At 43.5% G+C, this 27,205-nt stretch overlaps 2 protein-coding genes across 3 annotated transcripts; one reads left to right on the top strand and one right to left on the bottom strand.

The window, feature by feature from the left end:
- Nucleotides 1-369: 369 nt before the first annotated feature.
- On the top strand, nucleotides 370-26,367 carry DNAL1 (dynein axonemal light chain 1). 2 transcript variants are annotated; one of them, XM_060261843.1, is made up of 9 exons: nucleotides 370-512; nucleotides 1,571-1,666; nucleotides 3,652-3,690; nucleotides 6,330-6,439; nucleotides 7,496-7,551; nucleotides 8,567-8,622; nucleotides 9,610-9,736; nucleotides 12,681-12,827; nucleotides 21,130-26,367. In XM_060261843.1, exons 2-9 carry the CDS (start codon nucleotides 1,664-1,666, stop codon nucleotides 21,171-21,173), a joined length of 582 nt encoding a protein of 193 aa, XP_060117826.1. In that variant the 5' UTR covers nucleotides 370-512; nucleotides 1,571-1,663; the 3' UTR covers nucleotides 21,174-26,367. The 2 variants fall into 2 exon arrangements, with proteins under 2 accessions (XP_060117826.1, XP_060117827.1); XM_060261844.1 differs by lacking the exon at nucleotides 370-512 and adding an exon at nucleotides 831-1,023.
- Nucleotides 15,842-16,435, bottom strand: LOC132588846 (protein Tob2-like). The gene has a single exon (XM_060261307.1). It carries the CDS (start codon nucleotides 16,433-16,435, stop codon nucleotides 15,842-15,844), a length of 594 nt encoding a protein of 197 aa, XP_060117290.1.
- Nucleotides 26,368-27,205: the final 838 nt, after the last annotated feature.

The following is a 27,205-nucleotide window of genomic DNA, read 5'->3' as shown; positions in this document are numbered from 1 at the left end:
AGAAAAGTGGCATATAGATGAAATTAAATCATTGAGACTGGTGCAATCTTATACTCTTCTAAGCCCATTGATTTAGAAGAGTATAACTCTGCTTAGCATCACACCGTGTGCAACCGGTACCATTTTTATGACTGAAAAGCAAAGTAATCTCATAAAGTCACAAAATATTTGAGGATGAAAGAACAATTCACGTATTGGTAAGTGGCGGCATAGTTTCAGGGAAAGAATTACGCGGCTGAGTTAATGCTTAGACTTGCCAGTCCCCAGCAGTCGATCCAACGTGAAACGGGAAGTTAGAGAATGCAGATTTCTCTCGTTCTCGCTCCATCTCTATGGTTGTTGCGGGATTTCCGGAGGAGAGACCCATCTATTTACAGGTGAGCCTCTATGATTCGCAGCCGGCTGCTGACCTTTCTCGCTCGCTCTCTTTTTCTTTAGGTGAGCATGCGCGAGGGCTCGGCGTGCCATAGCAACCCAAGCAGTAGACAGTAGCAACCAGAATCATAATAATGGTGAGTCCTCTCGAAGACTGTTGGGGGAAAGGAAGCGACGAGAAGAGAGGCCTGGAGTTGGGCGAAGGAAGTGGGGACCGGGCGGCAGGGGGGAGCGCCGGTGGGGATGGTTTGGGTTGGTGCGGAGACAGCGAGGGGAAAAGGAGGAATATGTTATCGAAGGGAGTTTCCTGGGGAGTGTGATCCCGTTTGATGCGGGAAGCAAAGAGCTGCCTGGAACGAGAGCGCGATGCTTCTCTACCTCGCTTCTGTGCCGTCTGTCTGGAACTGCGCTCAAGTGGAGGAGGAAGCAGAAAGAGGGAGGGGCTGTTCAGCGGCGCGGCAGGCGAAAACATGGGAAGCCAAAGGGAAGATAGCTTTCGCTTCTACTCTCCCCTCTGGTTGCTCCTGACGTAAGCTGGATAAGCCTTCGGTGAATTATTTGGTTCGTTCTCCAAATGGCAATGGCTCACTGGTTTGACTGTTTCCTAAGTAGTAGAGAAACAAGAGAAGTAACGAACCAGCTGGTACTGTAAGTTGGTTTTTGTTGGCAGATAGTCTTTGTAGCTGTATGTGTAGCGTTGCTGCTAAGAGTGTGAGTGGCAGAGACCTCTGTTCACATATCACTTCAGCTGTGAGCTCTCCAAGTGGCCTTAAGGCAAAGCCACTCTCTGTTTCAGCATGAGGAAAATAAAACTGACCTGCTTTTTAGAGGATGTTGTAAAGATGACTGAGGTCATTCTTAAACAAGAAAGAGAGGTCTGGCACCTTAAACAATTATATGGAAGCTCATATTTCCTAGGAATATATACACACTTGGGAGTACAGAGAGAAAACGTATAAAAGCAGTCTAGAAGACCAGGCACTGCAAAAGATAGGTGTGTTGCACTACTATGAAGAGCCTGAATTAATACAAAATCCAGTTGGAGTGGGTGTGAGATAATGTATGTGAAATGCTGTGAACACTAAATTGCTGCCTGTGCTAAGTACTAATTATTAAATGGCCTCTGAGGCAGCACAGAATGTTTTCCTTTGATGTTTAAATTCTCATATAATCCTAACATTTCATTATTTCACAGGAAGGGCATTCATTAGAAGAAAGACCTGAATAGTTCATACAGACTATTCATTATCCAAGAATTGTCTGAGTGTTAGGAATCACATTCAGCAGAATGGTAAATCAATATTTTGAAGGTTTTTGTAAATAGAATCTGTATTAATGTGTGACTGAAATTCTGATTTGTGGAACATTATTTAAGGCACATCAAAATAATAAAAATAATAAAATCAAAGACATAATGTGGTTATGGTATGTGGTTATATGCTCTGCAATGAGCTCTTCATTATATTATAAAACAGCAATAATCCTTTTTACCAAGGGCAGCACAACTAACAGCCTGAATATATACAGGGTTAATAATGGCTTAAGCTGCATCCAAAGCAAGGCAGTATTATAGAGCTCTTTCCTTGTTGCACTTTAAAACACCTTTAAGAGTTCTTTTAGCCCTTTAATGTAGCAATTTCTTAGCACAAATATATAGTAGGGCTGTGGGCTACCTATGTAGTGTTATCCAATTGGACAATGAGTGCAGCATTTTGTATTACAAACCTTTTCTTGTCTCTTATCCCTTTTCTTACTAAGACGCTCTTAGTTACACAGCAGATGTATTTTGTCACTGTTGTCTCTTTGCGTAGCAGTGTACATTCTCTTATGTAACGGTAAATTGTTTAAATCAATAGTAAGTTTTCACTTATGAAGAGGTCAGAATTGATTGCAAGTGCTCATATTTTTGTTTGCTTTGGGTTGAAATAACAAAGAATAAACTTGCTGTGGTTTGTAGTAAGTTTCTGTGTGATTATTATTATGCTCAAATGAGATACATCAGCCTTGTCAAATGTAATTATGTGAGTTTTGTGGCTTTTAGTGATTTGTGCCAGAATCTCCTTCATGTATATCATGTAAATAAGTATGCTTATCAACTGCATCAACCAATATAATTTGGTTTGTAATTCAGTCATCAATTCGACTGTAAAATATGTCAGGAAGGAACAGTGGTGGCCTTTTTTATATGATAACATTTTAGTCATATAGAGAGAACTTGAAAGACATATCTGTTTTTCTGTCGATAGCCTTTATGTTTTTGATTGTAAGATCAGATGAAGTATAAATATTGACACAGACTATGTGGAGGTGTTCTAAGGCAAAAATGACACTTTTGTGTTTTGATTCATGACACAACTTGCTTAGTAAAAACAAACTGCTTAATATTTCTGTGTGACTGGGATGTGGATGAAGGTTGTAGACCAATCTAGAGAGCCTTGCACTGATACTTGAAGAGAAACAACCAGACATTGCAGAGAGAACTTAATTCCTCTTAAGGCCAAAACATGGTTTCAATCTGTGGAAAGCTAAAAGAGTGTGCATTTTATACTTTAGTGTGCAGATTTTCTGAGTGTTTTGTCCTTTTTTATATTTTTGACCTACCTGAGTATCAGTTTAAGTAATGCATACTAAAATTAAAATTGCAGACCCTACAGTGCAATCCTAAGAAGCGAGTTACACCCTTCTAAGCCCACTTAAATGGATTTAGAAATGTACAACTGAATTTAGGCTTGCATATTTGGGAGTATAATGAATCAAAGCTATAGTTGCAGAGTAAAATTTGTTCTGCAGTGGAGAGTGTGTTATCCATTGTGAGCAAAGCCTTCGGAATCAAACTTCTAGAAGATCTGCTATTGTTCAGGTTACACAGTTTTTTCCCTCCATGTACTAAATGTGATGGCTTGTATCCCAAATCAGCAGAGTAAAACTACCATGACTTACTAAGAACCACAGGCACCTAAAGTTTTCAGCACTCAGCTGAAATTGATATTAGCATGTCTTTTTATACCTGGATCTAGCCCTTCAGCTCTGTGAGCAATATTCCACACTGTGAGCAATATTCCATTTTCCCAAATTTAATTAATTTTTTTTAAATACGCTTTGTCATTTTACAACATTGTAAATAGTCACACAATTCAATGAAATTTTGTGTGTCTTTGACAATGGAAATAATGTAATATTTTATTAATATTGCAGCATGTACATTTAAGTATAATTGTTTAGTCAGTTCAAAAGTTAGCTGATTGGATTGCTAATATTTGCTTTGTATTTGTTTAGGCGAAGGCAACAACTATTAAGGAAGCGCTAGCTAAATGGGTAAGTAGAAATGTGATTATATAATAGCATTGATATTCTATCTGAAGAACATGGCTCCAGCCAGATTTCTAAGTATTTTGCAATAACATAGAGATAATAGTTTGTAAGAAATGTGTGCCTGAAAAGAATCTACACAAATCAGGGTTTTATTGATTCCATTGTATTATGTAATCCACACTAAGTCAAAGTGAGAGAGACTAGGTATTAATATAGTAACTAAATAAAACCTTCCATTCTGCCAAAAGTGGTACAATCTTTTAATGTAAGAGGCTCCTCTGACAGTGGAAGCTCCTCTTGTGGCAGCAGAATATATCTTACAAGTGGGAACCCACAAGGATTTCTTGGAGTCATCTCATTTCCCCCTTCCCCATTATTTCCTCTATCCCTTTCCTGATGGCTCTGGCCTTTCTCTGTTCCTGCGTCCTTCTGAACCAACAGCCAGCCTACCTCTATTTGTTTCCCTGTCTTTAGCTCCCTGCCCCCCAGTTTCTACCTACGAAATCTGAGGCACAATTTTGCGATGCAAGTTGCTAGGCCACTTCCCCCTATATCCCCCTTCCCAAATTATTTCTCCATTTCCTCCTCCTGGCAACCCTCACATCCTTTCCCCCTTCCCTGCCTCATTCTCTCCTCAGCCATTCATCAACTGACATTTTATCTGCCTCCTATCTTCAGCCATATTTATTATTTATTTACTTCATTTATACCATACTTTCTCCACAGTAGGGACCAAAGTAGCTTATATAATTCTCCACTCTTCCTTTTTATTATCACAGCAACCCTGTGGGGTAAGTTAGATTGAAATTATGTGACTGGCCCAATATCACCTAGCTTCCATGGCAGACTGGTGATTTGAACCAGGGTCCAACTGCTACACCACACTACACTGACTTTTACAGGGTGGCTGTTGTTGAACCTTAGCAAGCAACCAGGCCTAGGTGAGTCATGCAGGTCAGGTGGTATCATGTCACTCAGTGGTTGCTGCTGGCCCTGGCCCTGATGAGTCCTTCCTTAAAGACCAAAACAGCCCTGAAACCTCTCTGTCTCCTCCTTCCTGACCTTTACTGACTGAAACCAAGCCTAGAATGTTGTGGTTGCCAAGCAACAACCACTGAGACATCCAGTTTCTTAAAGGTACATATGTTGGGCTTTGTAATGTGTTTTTTCTTATTTCTGATTTTCTGCAAACCTGGGGCACTTTTCAGGTTTGTAGAAAGATCTATCTTGACCATTCATGGCTCCAATCGCTGGATTTAAGCACATTTAGCCGACTTTGCTATTAGAATATACAAGTGGGGGGGCCCGCGAAATTCCCAGAGTGGAATCCCATCCTTCCCTCCACATGTTTGCTGTGCCCCACATATCTCCTCATCACTCATGCAGGTGCCTCCAAGCCCTGTGCAGCTCCTGGAGTCTGCTGCCACTGTGACCAGGTCCTGTATGGCTCCTGGAGTCTGCTGCTGTTGTTGGCCCCACTGAACTCATGGAGAATTTAACTGAGGCCAGCTCAGCTCTCAGGGCTCACTATGGCTGAACCCAGTGCAGCTCCCAGTCATTGTCACAGCCATCATTTAGGGGAGGGACGGTGGCTCAGTGGTAGAGCATCTGCTTGGTAAGCAGAAGGTCCCAGGTTCAATCCCCGGCATCTCCAACTAAAAAGGGTCCAGGCAAGTAGGCGTGAAAAACCTCAGCTTGAGACCCTGGAGAGCTGCTGCCAGTCTGAGTAGACAATACTGACTTTGATGGACCGAGGGTCTGATTCAGTAGAAGGCAGTTTCATATGTTCATATTTCTGGGTCCTGTGCAGCACGTCACGTCTACTAGTGCAGCCAGGCCCCACATACCTTACAGAGTCTGCAGCTGAGCCCGACACAGCTCCTGGGGACTACCACTGCTGAGGCCAGGTCCAGTGCAATTCCCAGACTCTGCCTGTGGCCAGCAGTGAACCCAGAAGCTCCTGGGTTCTCTCCTACCCCCACCTGGTACTCTCTCTCTCTCCTTCACCCATCACTTACTTGGTCCCCACTTGTCCTTGTCTCTTATGAAACATCTCATCTGTTTGGGTGTTAGTTTCTCTGTCTGTCTCATATTATCTCTGACTCAAAGAGCCTATTCTCCAGCAACCATGATAAGGGAGTTCTCTCACGGCCTACCCTCCTACCAACACCAGACCCATCTGTCCAGCCCATCACTGTTGGCTCCGTTGCTGGGACCCATGGCATCCTCTCCTAGCCAGGCACTGGGATAAGATTGTCTAGCTGCAGCTATGTAGGGCCACCTGGCTTCAGCAGTGCTCCAGCCTCTCATGACCAGGCAGCAGGAGAAGACTGCCTGGCATCAGTGGGAGCTGCTGAGTGCTGCCCAGCCTTGGTGGCTCCTGCAGGATGCAGCTTGATGCTGACACCACTGCAGCCAGCCTCACAGGACCATCTGGAATGGGCAAGGACAGCAGCAGAGGCACCTTAACTTCAGAATTGTAAGGTTGCCATTGGTCCCTCACCCAAAGTGCTGCTGCTTCATTGCACTAGAGACAAGAAAGACCTGATTCTTATTTTCTGTTCATTTAGGTTAAGTGTTTCAGTTGTACAGCAAGAAGTATTTTCTTTCTTTCTTTCTTTCCTTTCTTTCTTTTTCCTTAGGAAGAAAAAAATGGTCAGAAGCCATCAGAGGCCAAGGAAGTAAAACTTTATGCCCAGGTTCCTCCTATAGAAAAGATGGATGCATCTCTTTCATCTCTTGTTAACTGCGAGTAGGTTCTGTATATTGAAAGCCAGAGGGGGGGGGAAGCATACTGTTGTAGCTTAAAATTCTTTTCATGTTTATTTCTAATACTTTTGGAGATAAACCTCTTTGCTCAGAAATCTTTTTTCCAGCACCTAGCTTTGTCATCAACTGTTCTTCAGCCACTTCGTTTCAATTCAGACTTTTATTTAATTATTTCGAATGTTTATGAGTTGTCTTTCAACTCAGTAAGTCTTCAAGGCAGCTTTCATCATGCCGAACTTGGTTTGTGGAAACCTTTCAAATATACAGACTACTTATTGTTTAGAGTTTTCCTTTTCTATGTGCTCAGCATTCCAAGCGCTTTTCAGATGCTACTGTGGATGCATGCACATCTGATTGACAGAGACAGTTCATTTTCACTTTACAAATGAAACCAGAAACCAGTACCTGAATAAACTCTTTATCTATTGGACCCTTTTCCCATTTTATTGAGATTAGATGAGTTTTACTTACAGTGTAGCAGAGGGAATTGCTTCTGGTTCTGCTGCAGTTCCAAGTTGGAACTAGATGGAACTAGACACCCCCCCACCCTGGCAAGCTGATATATTCAGAATAAACTAAACCATTGGCTTAGAGCCCGTGGAAACCCTCTGCTGGCATAAAGGATTTCAGCACAATAGCTTTATACCTACAAAAGATGGTTAATGCACAGCTTTTACAGATTAGATGATACAGGTGAATAAAGGAAGATAGATGTAGATGAGTCTGTAGAACCCTGCATGAATGGAAAACTGGTCATTCCACAAACCTTCAGTGTTGGTAGAATGGGTAATTGCACTCAAAAAAACACATGATGAAATGCTTGTTTTCCCCATGCAGCTCACTGTAGATTTACTAGGGTCTTGAGCTCACAGTGCAGCAGTCAGGCAACCCCTTTGTAACGTATTTGAAACCCAAACCACTACACACGTAGGTTCCTTGATAGGTTGTGTGATGAAAGAAATATTCAGTATTCTAAGAAAAAGTTATTCGTAGGGAAATAACTTACGTTAACATACAATTCTCTGTCTTCCATGTAAAGAAAGCTGTCCTTATCTACAAACTGCATTGAAAAAATCGCCAACTTGAATGGTCTGAGTAAGTGATAAATGAAAAATCAGTGCATAGATTATAGCTGCTTTTTAACATGTGCATTCATTGTCTCAAACTTGCTGACATCACTGCCTCCAAACTTTTATGAACAATGAGTTATCTGGCATCAGTTATACTCACTGACTGTAGTAGAAAACATAGAAACAATCCAAAATCAAGTCTATTAAAAAAAACAACACCCCCCTGTTGTGTGAGAGAAGATAAATAAATGTGTTTTCGATTTATTTGTTTCAGAACCATTCTATTCTTTGTCTAGATGTTTCTGATATCTGATTTGAACTAGTTCTTTGAAAGTGCCCTCTTGTGTGGTTTACTGTGCAATCTTGGGCAGAGTTACTGTAGTCTGAGCCCTTTGAAATCAGTGGACCTTGACTGAAACTAACTGATTATATTTTTAATCCTCTTCCTGCCCTCTTAAGAGGAGGAGGGGAAAAGTTGTGATTTGCTGACCAGTCATGTAAAGCAATCTTTTCTTTCAAATTCATATTATATCTGTACACACGACTTTTTCTCACTACTGTAACAAAAATGCATCATCTGGGTTGCATTAATTAGTATCAGACTATCAAGCAATTTCATCTGGCAATACTGAAAAGGAGATTTCAAAGTTAGTTGCTTTCAAGGTATTCAGGTCCCCCTCATTTATTACAGTACTTTGAGCAGAAACAGATGACTATTGCTTAGAAAACACCCAGTAAAACAGTTCCAGCCACCTGGAAAGCTACTCATCTGAACTGTGTCCTGGTTCTGTAACTGCAGAGATGCTCACTGCATGGCCAGAGTTTATAAGTGAATGGCTGGCCACATAGCTGGAGTAATTACATGGGACAATTTGGTGCAGCCATTTAATTCCATTCTGTCTTTGCTATGTCCTTTTCCTTTGCACAACTGTAGCAATATAAATCATCCCTGGGTTTATTTGTCTTGGGCTTGTATTAGGTTTCCACATTGCTTAAATAACCAGTCATGTAAAGAAATGCCAATTTTGTTTCTGTTGCAGAAAACTTGAGGATTTTGTCATTGGGCAGAAATAACATAAAGAATCTTAATGGGCTGGTATGTCATATGTAGCTTAATTCTGTAATCCCGCTAAGATGGTAGCTACTTATACTATTACAAACTGGTAGATGCAGGAACACTGTAAACATCAGTGTAACTGTGTTTCCTTATTAATGACATTGTCTGCAGGAAATAATAAACAATGTGTAAAGCACCAATCAATAAGTATCTTTGGAATTAGGGCTACTTTCACATGGATATGCCAAACAGGACTCCTACACTATGTGGTGGAGTAGGGCATGGTTGGCATCGGCATGCACCATCCCTATGTTATACTTCTGCCCCCTATCGCACTTGTAGAGAAGTGCCAGCACACCAAACTGACACTGAGGCACCACCCCCCTTTCTTCCTTTTCAGAAGATCCACAGTGCTTAGAGCTGTGAACTGGAGACAAGAAGTGGGGGAGAGGGTACAGAGCTGAACTTCACTGTGGATCTGAATTCTGCCTCTTTCCTACAGATGGAGCTTACATATGGAACTTCCATGCACCGTCACTCTACATTTCTCCTTCGTTAGAGCAAAGGAGGTTTTTACTTTGCTCCAGTTTAAAGAGGAAGCCCAGGGAGCTTCAGAAGTGATGCTCACAGTTACTGATCTTCTGGATTTCAGACTGTTATCTTCTTTGAGGGGGGATGGAAGGAATAGCTAATTAGCATAGCATAGCATATAGTAGTCTCTCTCAACAATGCAGAGTTCTTTGAGCTGGTTGAGAAATTACATTTGTGTAATATGTAGATCTCCTTTCCTGTGCATCTGTTTTCAGTCATGTTAAAGAGTCCTGCATTAGGGTTTTGATTTTCTTAAAAATTAGTTATTCTACTTGTTTAAGCTTTTCTCAACACATAATCTGGCAAGCAGCATGAACTCCAGAGGAACACTCTTTGTTGTTGTTTTGTTAATGTACTCTTAAGAGGTCAGAAAGAAAGTATGCATAATAGAAATGTTTAGAGCATGTTTTCCTGAGAAATATTACTATTTTTCAGGAAGCAATTGGAGATACATTAGAGGAGTTATGGATATCATACAACCAGATCGAGAAATTAAAAGGACTCCATGTGATGAAGAAGTTGAAGATTCTCTACATGTCCAATAATCTGGTGAAAGACTGGGGTAAGCCAGTGTCATTGTCCTGAAACATTTTGGTGCTCTTTGGTGACATCTTTGTGAATTCATATTTCAGTGATGAAGTACCAGCTAACTTATGTAAGTGTATAAATTTGTTCCTGAAATGGTATAGATGTGCACCCTCACTCTAGGACACTGTTGCTGACAGTTGGTATCCTGTGCTGACTCTACAGTGGAGAAATAGAAACATAATAGATTCTCCACATCAGAATTCTCAGAGCATAGCAGTTGCACTGAAATGCCTAGCAACCCTATTGCAGTGTACCAATCATGACATGACGTGATACCTTTTTGATAGCAGGGATGCTCCCTGTTAGACCACAGCCACCACCACCTATGTGCAGAACACTGTGAAGAAGGGTGTCCCAAGCACCTCTAAGTTTTAGGAATGGCCTGTTTGCACTGATTGGTTGTCCCAGAAGCCAATCACTTGAGTAGGCAGACCCCTTCCCACCATTCCCCTACTGCACTCAGGGGCTTCAGTACCGCTAGAACCCACTGTTAATCCTAGTAACATGTGTACCATCCTTCCTGTCCCTTCATCCAGCTTGCATGGTTTGTTAGATGTGAATAGCTATAAGAGGACCATGCAACTCATAGAGCCTGTCTCTTTTTAGGACACTATTTAGAAATGATGGAGAGGGGAAACAGTTTCACTAGCTGCAGCTTGGGGCAGGGGATTCTCTTCTTTTGCTTATCTGTGTAGGATGCATTGTTCTTGAACCCTTAATTGAGGGGTGGAGGGTCTCATTGCATGTTTATTTTCTGAGGTATAGTAACTGCATGGATTCCAGTGAGAGCATTGTTGGAAACATGCTACAGCAGTGCTTGTTTTCATGCTTAATTGTTTGTTCAAATTGCCCTTTTTCTAAATTGGTGAGTTTTCTAATTGTGAGGAACATGAAGCCAGGAATATAGCGATGTGCGCTGTGGTGGTGATGATGGTATTGGATTTATATCCTGCTCTCCACTCCGAATCTTAGAGCAGCTCACAATCTCCTTTATCTTCCTCCCCCATAACAGACACCCTGTGAGGTAGGGCTGAGAGCTCTCACAGAAGCTGCCCTTTCAAGGACAACTCTGCAAGAGCTATGACTGACCCAAGGCCATTCCAGCAGCTGCAAGTGGAGGAGTGGGGAATCAAACCTAGCTCTCCCAGATAAGAGTCTGCACACTTAACCACTACACCAAACTGGCTCTCAACTATGCTGTGGCTGTCCTGACTGTCTGCAGTTGACTGGCATCCTAAAGTACTTTTCTCCCTTTCTCACAATACGAGAACTCGTGGGCATTCAATGAAATTGCTGAGAAGTCGGGTTAGAATGGATAAAAGAAAGTACTTTTTCACCCAAAGGGTGATTAACACATGGAATTCACTGCCACAGGAGGTGGTGGCAGCTACAAGCATAGCCAGCTTCAAGAGGGGATTGGACAAACATAGAGCAGAGGTCCATCAGTGGCTATTAGCCACAGTGTATTGTTGGAACTCTCTGTCAGGGGCAGTGATGCTCTCTATTCTTGGTGATTGGAAGGGACAACAGGGTGAGGGCTTCTGGTGTCCTGGCCCCACTGATGAACCTCCTGATGGCATCTGGTTTTTTTGGCCACTGTGTGACACAGTGTTGGACTGGATGAGCCATTGGCCTGATCCAACATGGCTTCTCTTATGATCTTATATTCTTAAGTGTGCTGTGGCTTTGAGTGTTGCTAGAAGGTGAGGGGAAATTGTATATCCGTTCCATATAAGTCTTCAAAAAGACATGGTGGGGTTGCTGCTGCTGCAGTGCTAGAGGTGTGACTGCAACTGAGGAGGAGTGACCATGGCTGCTCCTCTCTGGTATTTACCGTTTGTATGCCATACTGGCATGGCTTTGCAGTGAATCTGTAGGTTCACCAGGGCATCTTTAGCATATGCCAGTGTATCTCAAAGTTATTCTGACACAGGCATTAGGCCTTGTTCAGTTATGGGTTTTAAGTCTGGCACCCTGAATCTTAGCAAGAAGCCTTCAGTGTCTCTCTCTCTCGGCTTGACTTCGCGAACGAAGATTTAAGAAGGGTGCAATAGTCCACGTCTGCTGCAGGCTCGCTGGTGGCTGACAAGACCAATGCGGGACAGGCAGATCCGGCCACAGTGGCTGCAGTGAAAAGTCTGATTTGGGGTTGGTGCTGTAGCAGTGCGATTCTTCCTCAATCTCCTTTTGTCCTCAAGACCAGCTATGCGTGCATTCTCAAAGGAAGAGACAGCCTGGTGGATGGTGTGCCTCCATGCTTTGCGATCTGAGGCTAGGTCAGACCACTGGTGATGGTTGATGCGACAGGTGCCAAGGGATTTCTTCAAGGAGTCCTTGTACCTCTTCTTTGGTGCCCCTCTATTTCGATGGCCGGTGGAAAGTTCGCCATACAGAGCAATCTTGGGAAGGCGGTGGTTTTCCATCCTAGAAATATGCCCTGCCCAGCGCAGCTGCGTCTTCAACAGCAGTGCTTCAATGCTTGTAACTTCCACCCTCTTGAGGACTTCAGTGTTGGTCACAAAGTCACTCCAGTGGATGTTGAGGATGGTGCGAAGGCAGCGCTGATGAAAGCGCTCAAGGAGTCGCAGGTGATGACGGTATAAAACCCACGATTCGGAGCCGTAGATGAGGGTTGTCATCACAACCGCATGAGGGTTGTCATCACAACCTTCAGTGTATAACACTAGTTTAAATATCTGCTTAAAGCAAGATTTCTCAAATCTTTAGAAAATATTAATGGTGTGGAATATGGTAGCAAATTAGTCTCCAATGTGTACTCTCCCACTTGTGATAGTAAAATATTGTACAGTGAAAATGCTTTACTGATATTGATGAGTCTTGGTGCAGTCTTTCATTTTGTTTAATAACTCCATTTTTTTTACTGTTCCAATTCTGACTGGATCTTTTTGTGGTTATAGCGGAGTTTGTGAGGCTAGCAGAATTGCCATTACTGGAGGATCTGGTGTTTGTGGGCAATCCTCTGGAAGAGAAATACTCTGCTGACTCACAGAGTGCTTGGGTTGAGGAAGCAACCAAGCGAGTACCCAGACTGAAGAAACTTGATGGTGAGAGTGGGCTGGCATCAGCAGATGAGATGAGCAGAGTACTTATAACTTCTTTCCCGCATACATTGTTACTTTGGGTCTTGATGACAGTTTCTTCTCTGTCCAGAGATTCAGTAGATTGTAGTTAGTATATTGTGGGATTGCCCCCCCATCTTGCACATGTGGATCTTTTAGATGGGATCAAACCATTTAATAATGCAAATCCTGGGATCAGGCAACATTTTATACTCTAATTCTAGGTGGATTGCTGTCTCATAAATTATGGTCGGCCATGTAGTTAAAGTGTGGGGGAAACATTGAAAAAAGGCAAGTTGTTGAAGTAATGTATAGGCATAAAGAAAGGCAGAATCCAGTTAGATGTGCTAGAATCTTAACTTGTGTCTTCCACTGGCTCTCTGATTAAACTACCTTCTAACTTTTCCCTGTACTCTTGCATGTCAGTTCTAAGCTGTGCTGCCAAACTACCATGTGATATTCAATCTTTTCATTACAGTCTGCTTTCCTAAATTAAGTTGGAATTTAGCTAGAGCAGAGGTGGCCAAATTTACTTAACATAAGAGCCACATAAAATAAACATCAGATGTTTTAGAGCCACAAGACAGACATGAAAGAAGAATTGCAGATTTATACCCCACGCGTCTCTCTGAATCAGAGAGAGTGGTTTTCTTATATCGTCTCCCCACCACAACAAACGCCCTGTGAGGTGGGTGGGGCTGAGAGGGCTCTCACAGTGTTGCAGGGAAACCCTATTCATACATTACCAATTTCTGCCGGATCAATAACGGAGGCCGCGGAAACGAGGAATCAGGAAAACAGCTTCTTTATTTAACGTGCATAAGCGCTCTATACACGGGCTCCAGACCCGAGGGTCTGAGCAAATGCCTGCAGCTACGTGCCCTTTTTTATAGGGCGTCTCTACCTCAACCTTGGAGGACGCCTACGTCATACTTTAACCACATTTCGAGTTGTTTTTCAGCTCTCTGGGCCCCTCTTGGAGCCCCTCTTGTGCCAGTTTACCAGCTCCCTGGCCCTTTGTTAGGGCTCCTATTTGTCCCCTGTTTCCCCACACGGACTATTACACACCACATTCCTATTGCTACACTGCTTTTTGCTAGCGCCTAATGAAGTTCCCTTTTACGCTTTCTACTGGCGCTTCTGTGCTTTCCACTCCGAAAGGGCAATGACCTTTTGTAGTTCCCTTTTTCTCAGCCAGCAAAATTCTTTTGCTTTAAAGCTGCTACAGATAATTATTGCCTAAAAGCACTACTATGTATTTCTAGTTTTGCTAAGCCATATATATTGATTAGGTATTTGTATTGATTTTGGCCTGATGCCACATTCCCCTCTTTCAAACGGAGTTTGATTACTTATCATGACATCCACAAACCATCACACATACTAAAACCAACCTATTAAAACCAAACATCAAACCCATACTCAGGAACGCATCTGGAATACATTTGATAACCATTTGCAATCATGGATCTCTCAACTCGACCAGCTGGCTGTTGCTTGAGGAATTTCTTCTCCCTGAGCGTAGAACAGTCAACTCCTGTGTGACTGCAGCTAGGGGAGTCGTCTCTGATGCCTGTGGAATCCTGCCATTTCCGGTAGGCCAGGATCCAGAGGGCGTTGCCTGTGGAACCTCACTGCTACCGGTGAGTGAGGTCCAGAGGTCGAGCTTCAAGCAATCGGGTCTGGGGCCAATCTTCACCGGAAAACCCTATCTAGGAAAACTTTGGTTAAAACTGCATAGCAAAACAAAATCAAATTCGCAACAAGCCTATCCTATCATCACAGCATATAACACTTCTTTCTGAGGTTGGGTTTCCTCATTTTAACAATCTTCCAAAGGGCCTTTCATGAATAACATCACAAAGAACTAAATCTCCTCTCTTACTTAAGCATCACAATATATGGGCAAGGCACTAAGCAATGTGTCAAGCTAAAACCAGCTCGGAGCACATTTAACTACCTAACTCTTCCCAGGGACCAACCTATCTTTTCCCTTCTTCTGCGGCGAGCTCTTGCTAGCAAAGGAAAGGCATTTTTTTTTTAAGCGCAAAAAGCAAATAAATCAAAACTACTTCAAAAGGGGTCCCCTCTTCGTGACTTCACATCAGGGTTTTAACAAGTAGGATTCTCCTCCAAGCTTTCTTCTTCCTGGAAAAGCTTCCTGAGGTTCAAAAGGGCAGAAGCCGCTGCTTCTTCCTGGAGTGGCTCTTGTGGACTCACATCTATTTCGGGGGCCAGGCCGGCTGCTTCGTCTATGCCTTCTCCGTTTCCGTGCTCATCTCTCTCTGGTATCGCCTCCATTGCAGCACCGGCGTCGGAGACCTGGTTCCAAGCTGTGTGGTTTCGCTTGTAGGGGGCTAGATACCATCCCGTGGCCACTTTCATAACTCTTGGTTCACGCATCGCATGCCAGTGGTGGTCGAGCACTCCCCTTCGGCCTCTTCCTCTGTCGCGAAATTGGGGAGGGGCGTCTGGGCATGAATGGGTCCAGTGCCCCCTTTCGCGGCAAAAGGCGCACTCGTCGTGTGCCAATGATGGTCGCATGGCCCTTGGCCTACCCGGACGTCGGGGCATCTTTCCCTCCTGATCGTCTGGGGGTCCTCTGCTTCCACCACGACCCTTTGAGGTCTTCTTTCCTGTCTCAAGGTCTTCCTGGGCATCTTTAAACTCTAGGGCTTCATTCAGCTTCTTAAACATAAGAAACCGTCCCTGCCCTTTGATCTCGAGGTTATAGGTACCTTCGTGCGTGCCGAAGGTCTTCGCAATGGTCTTCTTCCAGTGCTTCTTCCCAGCTGGAGCCGCTGTCTTTCTGGCTCGTCCCTTACGACCAACTTTAGGGGACCTACTTTCTCCCAGCTCCTGGCTCCCGTCAAGGCTGACATCAATCTGGGCCTCCTGCGGTGGAGGGGACGATGCCATCTTCTCTCACTCTTCCAGCAATGGCGTTTAGCAACTGCACAAGAGAAGAAGCTTATTTAACAAATCTCACAGTCAACTCTTTATTTTCCTGGGCAAGCAAGACCCCAATTTAGCCTTTTGCTGCTTTTCTTCACTTTAGTGGAGCCAAACTTGGTAGCTGCAAAAGTAGCGACGGTAAAAGTCGGACCAGAGGATTGGTCCGAAAATGGAGGTGGGGAGCCGGACAAGAAGGTTGTCTGACTCCTAGCGGGGACAAACGCCGGAGCCTCAGGGTTGAGCCTGCTTCTGCTTTTGCTCTGCCCCTTGGCTGTGCTGCAGCCTTTATTGTCCTTTAGATACACGGTCTCGACTGGCCCTTCTTCCCCAAATCGGTAGGAAACTTCAAATGGGTCAATCCACACAATCAATTCTGCAGGAATGCTGTCCTGGACATCCTCTACAGTCAGTCCACTTCTTTTGGCAGCTAATTCTACTACAGAGTCTCTGGTCTTCCCTATCCAAATACAGCGATAGGCGGACCCCCTCAGGGGTGTCTCTGGGTACCAGTGGCCTTCATATTTTCTCTCGAGTAACTGCTCCAATTCTTCACTAAAATGGTCAACCCGCCTCCGTGGGAGCCAATCGTACAGGTAAAAGGTGATAACACTCAAGGCCTCCCTAACCTCATGATACATACTAGCGGAGGTGAAGGAAGCCCTGAATGCCCTCAAGCCTACTCATGGGTCGGAAGTTGAGAAAGGTCATCACGTGACTAACGTGGGTTTCCTGTGCCAACTGATGCAAGGGGCAGGGGACAAGGGTAAATTTCTAAGAGGTCTGAATGACAGGAAGGACTGGGAGCCTTGCATTGGGCTAAAAAGACCCGCTCCCTACTACTGAGGGCAGCAGAAAACGCTGCTCTATCTAATTCCCAGGGGCTTCCTAACTAAAGTGCCTTGTCCAAGAGGTGACCATTCGGAGATGCCACACCCGGCAACTACATACCACTCAAACTACACACCCACATTCAATTAATGATGTGCAAGTTCAAGTAATACACAGCCGCCGGATCCCCATGACATGAGCACGGCAATCCCACCACAATCATAAAACAAAATAAAGCACAGTTTCCCTGGTTAACAGATAGCATCTTTTGGGGTCTCCAGGAATCTCTCCTGGGGCAAAACACATACATTTTTATTGCAAGTTGCTAAGTAGCTGATTCACACTGGCACTTCCCGTTTTCTGAGGGAGGCCAGGGTTATGCAATACTGCAGAGATATTTCACATCACCACAAGCAGCCTTTACACTGCCCTGCTGCTTCTATCAATGTGAATCGTTGACTGCTCTAATCTTAATTTCTTCCTTCACTTCCAGCGCAGGCATCCGCCTGGCTACAGAGGAAGTCCCTCTCCAGGGAACACCCGGCACCACTCACTCCAGTGTCATCCAATACAAGCACATGCATTATCTCCCCGCTTATTTAGATGACACTGGAGCGAGCAGCACCAAAAGGCGACTCGTCAAATCCTCAGAGGCGGCCCAAGGCTGGGTGGTAATTCAACCTCTAAACTCCCTGGGGTGGCTGTCCGACCTTTGATCTTCCAAGCCAGTAGGGGACCCTCCCGAGTTTTCCTTAGGAAGCACCACCGTGTGCGTCCCACGCCTCCGGTCGGGCCCCTGATTTGACCTCCTAGCAACCAAGCAGTCGTCTCCCCCTGTTCTCCTACCCACAGGCAGATATTATGCCTGTGCCTATGGCGCGGTGAAGTGCACCAGCAAAGGGTCAGCAATCCCGGGGTGTTGATCCAGGGTGCTACCAACCTACGGAACCTCTGACGGGGGCTCCAGTGAGGCTGATCGTGCAACTGAAAGTCTGGGGAGGGATTCATACGGAAGATATCGGTCAATCGTTGCTGGCTTGTTAAGAGGGTCTCCTCGATCCCAAGTGGCGCATCCAGGCGTCTGAGGATCAGGATTTTCCCACGAGGGCGACAGCCTGCTACCAAGCGGGAGAGAGAGCAGATCGGGACATCGGGAGCACCGGAGAGAATGAAGTGCTCCCAAGGCCGCGGAGACCACCACGGGGTTGCTATGCAATATTTGATACTGCCAAGCGGCAGCCCTAGATTCCGCGGAGTCGTCCAAGCCCAAGAGGGCTAAGTCGGGCCGGGCGGTCTGGTTTTTAATTTGCCAGGCCGACAGGCATTCACCGGCTGTCAACCGGAAAAAGTACCACCGAGACCAGTAGGAGTTCCAGCGTCCCCCTTCCGAGGATCTCCTTCGACTTTTTAGCAACCAAGCGGACACTGGGTGTCCTGGAAGCTTCCCCTTCCACAACTGGAGACTATAATTCTGGCACAGCTGCTGCTGCCACACCCAAATCCAAATATCGGGGAGGCGCAGCCAAGGGTAGACTATTTTTCTAAACCTCTGGGGTGGGCTCCAATAGAGCTGATCGCTCTGGCTCAGAACCGGGGGTAGATGGTAGCCATCGCTGCTCCTGCGCATTGGGCTAACACAGTAGACCGGGGGTGCTGGGGGGGTAAATTCAGCAATGAAGGAGTGTTCCACTAAGTACAGTAATCACAATGCAAATAGTGGAAATGCTGCAAGGCTTCGGGATCCCGTGCCAGCAGTGGGGCCCAATCTACATCTCCCCACCTGACGGGCCCGTTATTCCGCACAGGCTGTGCAGTGCGGCGACTTATTGTCCAGGCGTTAATGCGATCACCCCCCTGATGTCTAAAGAAGTACCAACGTGCCCAGAATGAGCTCCAGAAGCTCCTGGAACGCCCGGCAAGATGCCTAGTGCGTCGTGTTATGAGCCACCCAGTTGTTGTACCGTTAGATCCTGCCCACAATTGGATTCTAAGAAAAGGGCAGAGGATCTCCTCCCACCTAAGGGACAACTTATCTGGGGTGCGCACCCATGGGCCAATTAAATAGTGAAACCTAGCACCTGGTGTCCATAGGTCGTGGTCCACTCTGTCATAAGGACAATGAGGGTGCGGCCCTCCCCTGGTGAGACAGACAGGACAACTAAAACAATAAGTAAGGGAGGGAGAACACATACGGGAACCTATTCACACGCTTCCCTGCTTTTGCCGCCGATATGCACTCTCGTGAATCGGAAACGGGCTACTGACAGGTCCGCACTTGCCTCGACGCAGGGCGTCGTCTCAGTCACACGTCAAGCACACATCAAGCACACCAGACAGATATGTTACTTAGAAGGAAGTGTTCAGTTTTTAACAGCTAGGGAGGAACCACCCCTTCCTTCCTTCCTCCCTCACTTTTTTTTTTTCTCTTTTTCTCTGTTTCCAGATACACGGCTTTGTATCGCCGTGGGGGCTAGGCACCCCACCAAGGGCACAATAAGCACGGCCCTTACCTAAAATCCCTAACCGAGAAGCAGACACCATGTGGAAGGCGGCCCCCCCTGAGAAGGGCCTAATGCCAAGCAATCTCAAATGGAGGGGTCCGACCGAAAATGATGGCAATCAAGACAAACAAAAAAAGAACAACACAGGGGCGTCCCCCAGAGTATAAGGCACGGATGGTTAACCAGACAGGCAAAACATTTTAGACATAGTGGACACACAATTTCCCCTAAGCATTAAACACAAAACGTTCCCCAAAATGGAAGAAGAGGCGGCCTCACCCTGGCGGGTGACTCAGCCGTTTTATTTTTCTTCTGTACCCAGTACCCTACCTATAGGAGGCAGAAGGGTCGAGCGCGTCCCTTCCCCTCTTCGAATGCAGCCCGTAGCCTAGTGCAGCGGCTGCATGCGGAACCGACTAAGGCCCGCCGGCAGAAGGGGCTAATACCTTCCCTTCTCCGTCGATCAGACACTGCTGGAAGGCCGCAGGCGGAAGGCGACTATGTCCCTTCCCGCTCAGCGGGTCCTGCGAGTGCTGCTGAAGCGGGGTGTTCCTGCCCGCCCCTCGCCGGAGGTGGGCTGTCAGGCGACCCGGTATGGTCACCTACCCAACCATCTCGGAGAGGTTCGTTACTGCAGTCAGACTATTGTACGTAAAAGAAAGCTACGTTGAGCACAAGGTCCAAAAAACAGTTGCCACGCCCTTGTGGTCAAGGTGCTAGGTTGGGGTTCAAGACTCACGCCCCGGGGTCTTCTAAGCAGGGCTGGTTCCTGTCGCCCCGTTCCGCTAGGTTGATTAGGCCTGGTCGAAGCCAGCCGGCGACGGGGGAGACTGAGGACGGTCAGCCCAAAGGAGGGCCGGTGGCCACTACCGTTGCTCCAGTCCCACCAGCCAGCAGCCGCAGTCGGCCAGGCTAATAGAAAGGGGCTAAAGGCCCCAAACCGGCCCAATGCACCAAATTATGTTGCAGGGAAACCCTATTCATACATTACCAATTTCTGCCGGATCAATAACGGAGGCCGCGGAAACGAGGAATCAGGAAAACAGCTTCTTTATTTAACGTGCATAAGCGCTCTATACACGGGCTCCAGACCCGAGGGTCTGAGCAAATGCCTGCAGCTACGTGCCCTTTTTTATAGGGCGTCTCTACCTCAACCTTGGAGGACGCCTACGTCATACTTTAACCACATTTCGAGTTGTTTTTCAGCTCTCTGGGCCCCTCTTGGAGCCCCTCTTGTGCCAGTTTACCAGCTCCCTGGCCCTTTGTTAGGGCTCCTATTTGTCCCCTGTTTCCCCACACGGACTATTACACACCACATTCCTATTGCTACACTGCTTTTTGCTAGCGCCTAATGAAGTTCCCTTTTACGCTTTCTACTGGCGCTTCTGTGCTTTCCACTCCGAAAGGGCAATGACCTTTTGTAGTTCCCTTTTTCTCAGCCAGCAAAATTCTTTTGCTTTAAAGCTGTTACAGATAATTATTGCCTAAAAGCACTACTATGTATTTCTAGTTTTGCTAAGCCATATATATTGATTAGGTATTTGTATTGATTTTGGCCTGATGCCACAACAGCAGCTGTCTTTTCAAGGACAACTTCTGTGATAGCTATGGCTACCCTGAGGCCATTCCAGCAGCTGCAAATCCGGTTCTCCCAGATAAGTATCCACATACTTAACCACTACACCAAATAGTATTATATGAAAGAAGGAAAATAGATGAGGAAGGGGGAGGTGGAGGTGGAAAGAAAGCAACTTTAAATGTATTCTCCAAGCTGATGGCTGGCTTGGCTTGAAGAAGTCATTTAAAGAGAGAAATGCCTTCTCCCAAGCCTGCCCATGGGGCGGTGGGGGCTTTGAGAGCTGCGCAATATGTGTGAAAGAGCCACATGTAACTCCTGAGCCACAGTTTGGCCACCCCTGAGCTAGAGGTTGGTTAATTGTGCTATACACTTTACTTTTCCTCTGACATTTACTAATATTTTTTAATCCTGTTTATTTTTTTAGGTGTTCCAGTTATTAAACAGGAAGAAGGTGAAGAAGAAAACTAGCACCACTGTTCCTTCTTACCTGTGAAATTATTGATTTATCTCCAGCACTATACAGTACGTGAAGCTTTTGTATAAACTTATCCTTGAAGAAGATCCTGGGTGACATTTTTCTGGCGCATCCCCATGTTCTTGTTTCTCACCCAAAGAGTTGTTTACCAAACCTGGGGGCAACGATTACATGAAAAGACTGACCTTCACTTTAAAAAAAAAAATGATTTAGCTTTTTGCAAGAACAGATTTATTTTTTAAAACTTATGTTCAGTCTTCCTAATTATGAACACATTTTCTAAACCATTTGTTCAGTAGACTTTTTAATTATTTGAAATGTTGAGGGGAGACAGTATTTTGTATTAAACTCTGTGTGCACACGCATGTGTGTTAAATTTGATGTATCTTTTCTAAAGAAAGGACATGAAACCCACCATACTCTAAATGTTTCAGAGTCTCATCTTCTTCCACCTGTTAATTATAGTCATATAGGCATTGGTGTCAGTTTTGCCTGTTATAAAAGGAAATTTGTGGCACAGATCAAAAACAAAACATGTTGCTAGTAGAAGGCTGCCTAAGAACTCACCCTGTTGAACTACATTGGAACCCTGAACTTTAACATTCTGGAAGCCATTCACTATTTTTTATATATACAGTATTATATGAAAGCAATGTATTTATTTTAGATAAATCATTTCTTTCCTAAGTATCATTTTGATTTGATGCACTGTTTTGTGTTTTGCTTTAAATACTTCGTGTTAAGAAACAAGAGACTTCAGAGCTGAACAACAGTTTATGCAGTTGCCATGAATGTTCCTGAATGGCCAAGTCCTTTATCACTCTGGCATCTGATTGTAATCTGAGGAGGGGCAGCAGCTGTCTTAGCTTGCAGTTTAGTTTGAAATCAGTTTTGGTTTCAGGGTTTAGATAAATCACAGCTGAAGGAACTGCAGTTCAGAAAGAGGGGAAAGATTGTGAGGACTGACAAGACCTGATGTGCTCTCTGCTCATATTCAGTATATTTTTCAGTTAAACATATGCACTGTATTCCAGTAGATCTCTCATATGCACCACTGATGTTTTAAAACCCATTCTCAAAGAGAGTAATGTAATGCTGTTTTCCATAGGCAAAATTTAACCTGTTACAGCTGGCAGTGCTATTAGTTTCTCCTGCTCTAATACTTCCTGTAACAGAATTTAGACTCTGACAATCAGTTTCTTTATTAACATGTAATATAGAAGCATAAAAGCAAAGTGATTTAATGTGTGTGGTCATGCACATATTCTGATCCCTTCCCACTGAATATTTATATTTCACCCTTTGAGTAACAGTGCACTAAAATATAGCATTTGTATAGAAACTCACCATGTGTATGGTACTCTGTCCCTTCCCCACATATTTATTAGACATTAGTCAATGGTTTTTTTTTTCTTTTATGGTGTAATTTCTGCAGTTTATCATATGTTTAAGTGGAAAATTCTCCAGTTTTAGGCTTTTTGGGGGGATTCATCTAGACTAGAATTTGACTGTAGTATTCTTGAATTATTCTTTTTCTATGGTTATGCTAATTAATTCCCTTTATTTTTGAAATTCAAAATTAACTTTTGGATTAATTTATTGTCTTCATACTAGTTGTGTGTGTAGCTTTGTGTGTGTGTGTGTGCCACTGGCTTGATTTTTCCTCCTAGAAAAATAAGCATTATAATTTCCAAGTATTTTTATATGTCATGCTAATTACTTCTGTAAAATAATGTTTGGTATGCAGAGGTTATTTTTTAAAAAGTTGACTTCAAATCAGACTAGATGCTTGGCATTCTTTTCCCAAAGGTGACCTTTGTTCTAACCTTCATTTCTTTGTTCCTCAGCATAGACAGTAACCCACTTGCTGACAAACCAATTAGTCTCCTGTGGGTGAATCTTGATATCTCCTGGCCCAGGGCTGGTGCTTGTTGCTTTAATGGCAGTGAAACTTGTTGTGGAGATGGTGTTCTGTGCCCCACGATGCATTAGCTAACTGGACTCCAGTTCCATTTCTTAGGCAGGAGAAGAGGTGTACAAGCAGCACAAGAGTGAGACTGTCTCTTCACAATGTCTGACTGTTAAAATGATGGGTACTATTTTCAGATTAAGATGTGGCAATCTTGTTGATAAGTCACAGCTCAAAAGCATTGCCTGCAAGCTTATACCTAGTCTCCCACAAGTTTCCTCCTGGTGATTAGGCAGGAAAATTGGAACACTTCCCCCTCTTTTCAGATCACCAGTGTGCCCCAAAAAACTATACAGGAATGAGTCGGTAGAGAGGTTAGTGTAAAAAAACAACAACAACCCTGTATAGACTAGTATGTTGTGTGGGCTTGTTTGCAAGGCTTGGGATACTGTTTGCTGCTTGCACTCTGGCTGATATGCCTCTATTGGGGGCAGGAAGTGGATTATTTTAGTAGCCAATTTTCAACCCTCTAAAAACACACCTTTCAGTAAACATTCCTTTTAGCTATATGTTGTTTTACTTCTACAAGCTTTTGGGGGAACATCATAGTTATTGCTTATACTGTACATCAGTGTACTTAGGAATTTAGTTTCAAGATTTGGTTTATGGATACTCTTAAAGAAAATGTTTTCCTGTATATAGATCATATGCTTCTGAGAAAGTAATAGTGGACTGTGGACTGTACTGCTCTCCAGAAGACAGGTTTATTTAGAGGCCAGTGTTTCCCTTGGCTTCCTGTAATTATTGTAAGAATCAAAATAAGCAACAAAGAACAGAACTGTAAAGAAACTCTTGTGGAGGGTGTGGAATCTTTTGAGTAACAGCTATACAGGTGAATGGGAAACAGATCTGCTGCTGTTAGCAAAATGTGTTTCTTTGTCTTGGTGATGGCTCTTTTAAAGTAATCCATTCTCTTGTTCCAGCAAACAGCTGTCTTGAGGGAGATTAGCTATGAACTACAGAATTCTCTCTAGCATCTTACTGTTGCTCAGATCCAATTGTTGAAAGAAAAGAGGCCTATGATGCCCAGCTACTTGTAGATGTCCTGTTGCTTTAGTATGTTGCTTGTTATTTTGATATAAAGAAGCCATGGAGGAAAACTTCAGGAGGATGAAGAGAAGAAAAAAAACATTTTAAATATTCCACCTTTGAGAAAAAAACATGCCATGTATTGTCTAGCAATATGGTTGCAATTGAAACAGTAGTAAGAATTTTTTTTTCTGGGATTCCCATTGGTCAATTTTGCCATTCAAGTTGAATGACAAGTTTATGGATTATATGAAAATATTTGTGGATCTTGAATTTATTGGTGAATGTGATTGTGAGCAAGAATGCTTGGGTGTCCAGACCAGAGCTCTTGTGCCATTTTATTTCAGTAAAGTTTTGTTCCTCAACAGTAGTTTAATGTTTGTCCACATACAACATTCTTCCACTTAGCAGGCCCATTCATCTTGCCATAAATATCATGCAATGTGAAGGGAGAGAAAATCTTGAGGCAGCACTCTGCCAGGTTTAGTTTCTGGTAAAAGAAATTGCCAAAAGTTAGTAAGATGATTGGTGAGTAGGCAAATTGTGAAGAATCAGTATGCAATAAAAAGAAATCAGCTTGTACCAGTGAAGGAGAAGCAGCTTGAATGTTTTTTTTCCCAAACTCTGAAACATTTTTAAAGAGATACAGGCTTTTTGTAGGAGGAGAAAACCAGAAGGAAATAGTGGACAAAAGAGTGGAAACAAGTGTCCATAGTAGGTTGTTTGAGAACATACTGTTATGAATGCACAATTATTGAAGGCTCTTAGTAGGTAATGCAGGTGGCTAGCTTTATTCTTGATGATGAAATACCTTGTGTTCAGTTACACTGAAGATACGATCAATGATGAATATTCTTCTTCAGCTACATTTAGTAGCCATTAAGCCATTTGTTTGCCTGTATCTTTTTTTGTAATTTGTCAAGTTTTTATTCGGTATTTTGTATAAGAAAAACAGGACTGCACATAAATGGATAGAGAAAACACTTCCATCCTAGTTGTGTAATTATTTTCAGATACCAGAGGCATGCATTTCTTTCCTTCATTAAGGCTGTTGCACATGCTAGAGGAAAAATATGAATCCCTTTGTTCTTGATCATGTTATGTGTGCCCTTTTTGTGTAATATTTGAATGGAAGATACATGCATGAAAACATGCAGAGAACACATGGTCTGGAGCCTCATTTTCGACATGTTTGAATATAAGCAAGTCCTGTTTTTATATGGCCAACATGCTGTGGAAATGCAGGGTGGGATCTGTAGGGACTTCAGCAGCCCTTCAAACAATGATTTGCAAACTTATAGGGATCATAGCAGCATTAAGCTGCACCTCTGCACAGGATGGTGAGTTTGTAATCTGTTAGGCAGAATAAGAAAGGTAGCTAACAATCCTTTCTTACTAGGCATTAACTGAACATCAGAATGACTGGTATTACTGTTGAATTAGTACTGTTACTAGTTGTGTTTTTTATTCTTCTGCCGCAATTGACCCCAAAAGAATCACCACTGCTTGCCTTGTTGAATGGATATGTTTACTATTGTGGAATAAATCAGAACTCCAGTCTCCCAAAAAGTTTTTTTTTCTTTAAAGAAAATGTTGCACTTTAAAATTATGCACTGGATGTTGATGTAAAGAAAGCAAATGAGGGTAACAGCTGGGGGAGCAAATAATTGAAAGGTCTTTGTTTAATTGCTCTGTCTAAGCTTGAAGTACTCTGTCTTGCCACATCCCTTGTGATTTCATGATATATTTTTGATCATGGATGAAAAGCACCCATGTAAAAAAAAATCAGGCCATATGGGATCCCACTGACCCCACCGGTAATAGAGTGGGTCATATAGTTTTGTGAAGTGACAACAAATGGAGAGGGGTTCAGTTGCTTTCTAGCCTGCTTGTCTGGCTCTATGTAGCTAATGTATGTAATAATTTATATCAAGATGTCAAAGGGCATTTAAAATAGGCAGCTCTCATTGATGGACCATTCTGGCTCCACTACAAGACTCTGCTCCGAAAGCTCCAATATGGAGATCAATTTTTAAACATGTAGTGTGGTGGTAATTTTATATGCACACAAAGTATAATTTGATAGCATGACTGTATTGTCAGACTTTATTGTCACATTATTTAGATCTGTTTATAAATGTTACTTTGTGAAACTTGTTCAAAATAGTAATAAATGTTTTCTACCAAGATTCTTGGCTGTGCTGTTTAAATGGTTCAGTAGTCACCCTGTTGTCAGGGTTGCTATGTGAAAAGAGGTATTCAAATCAAGGTGTCTCTAAAACTGAGTTATTAACAGTTGTAAAACAATGTTTTAACTTTCAAGGGAGTTCTTGACTTTTCTGGTGTTGTAAGGAAGGAATTTAAACACCTGCCACATCAACATTAGCTCACTTCCCCGCAAGTTCATAATCCCAATGTCCAGATAAAATTACTCAGAATAAATATTACATTTGGCAATTCAAATATCCAAGACTAATTGTAATACTAGTAACTATAGCAAACTAAGGCATTTAAAAAGCATTCCAAAAAAGAAGATAGATCACTGCCTTAATAACTGTGCAGTACACAGGCACCTGTTGTATTCCTTACCAGCTGCTTTAATGCCTCACAGTGCCAGCTCCTAGTGGAAATGACTGTATCTAAAATATGCAGATTTATTTCTTGCTCCTGTGTCTTTCACAGCAGCCTAAAGCAATGAAATTCAGAAGGGGAAACTGTTTCTGGTGTGAAGCTAAATGATAGGGAAAACTTCATTGACTAAATTTCTGAAGCTGGCAGTTTTAATGGCTTTTATTTGCACAATCTGGTTGGAGCCTCTGAGCAGAATGTTTGGAGAATGTGTTTGCAGAATGTAGGGCTTCTTTTCTCATAAATTGTTAGAGGGAAAACAAGAATAACAGTACTGCTTAATGGCCATGAATTAATAGCAGACATGTTTAGATGCAAATGGAGCTTTTGCAGATGTTGATACACTGTCACATGCTGGTTTTGTAGCCTGAGGGTGTCTAGAAACACATTTTTCTGGAA

Source organism: Heteronotia binoei, chromosome 21 (assembly GCF_032191835.1).
Source record: "Heteronotia binoei isolate CCM8104 ecotype False Entrance Well chromosome 21, APGP_CSIRO_Hbin_v1, whole genome shotgun sequence".
Classification (NCBI taxonomy): domain Eukaryota; kingdom Metazoa; phylum Chordata; class Lepidosauria; order Squamata; family Gekkonidae; genus Heteronotia; species Heteronotia binoei.
This window is presented reverse-complemented; position numbering and strand designations above follow the sequence as displayed.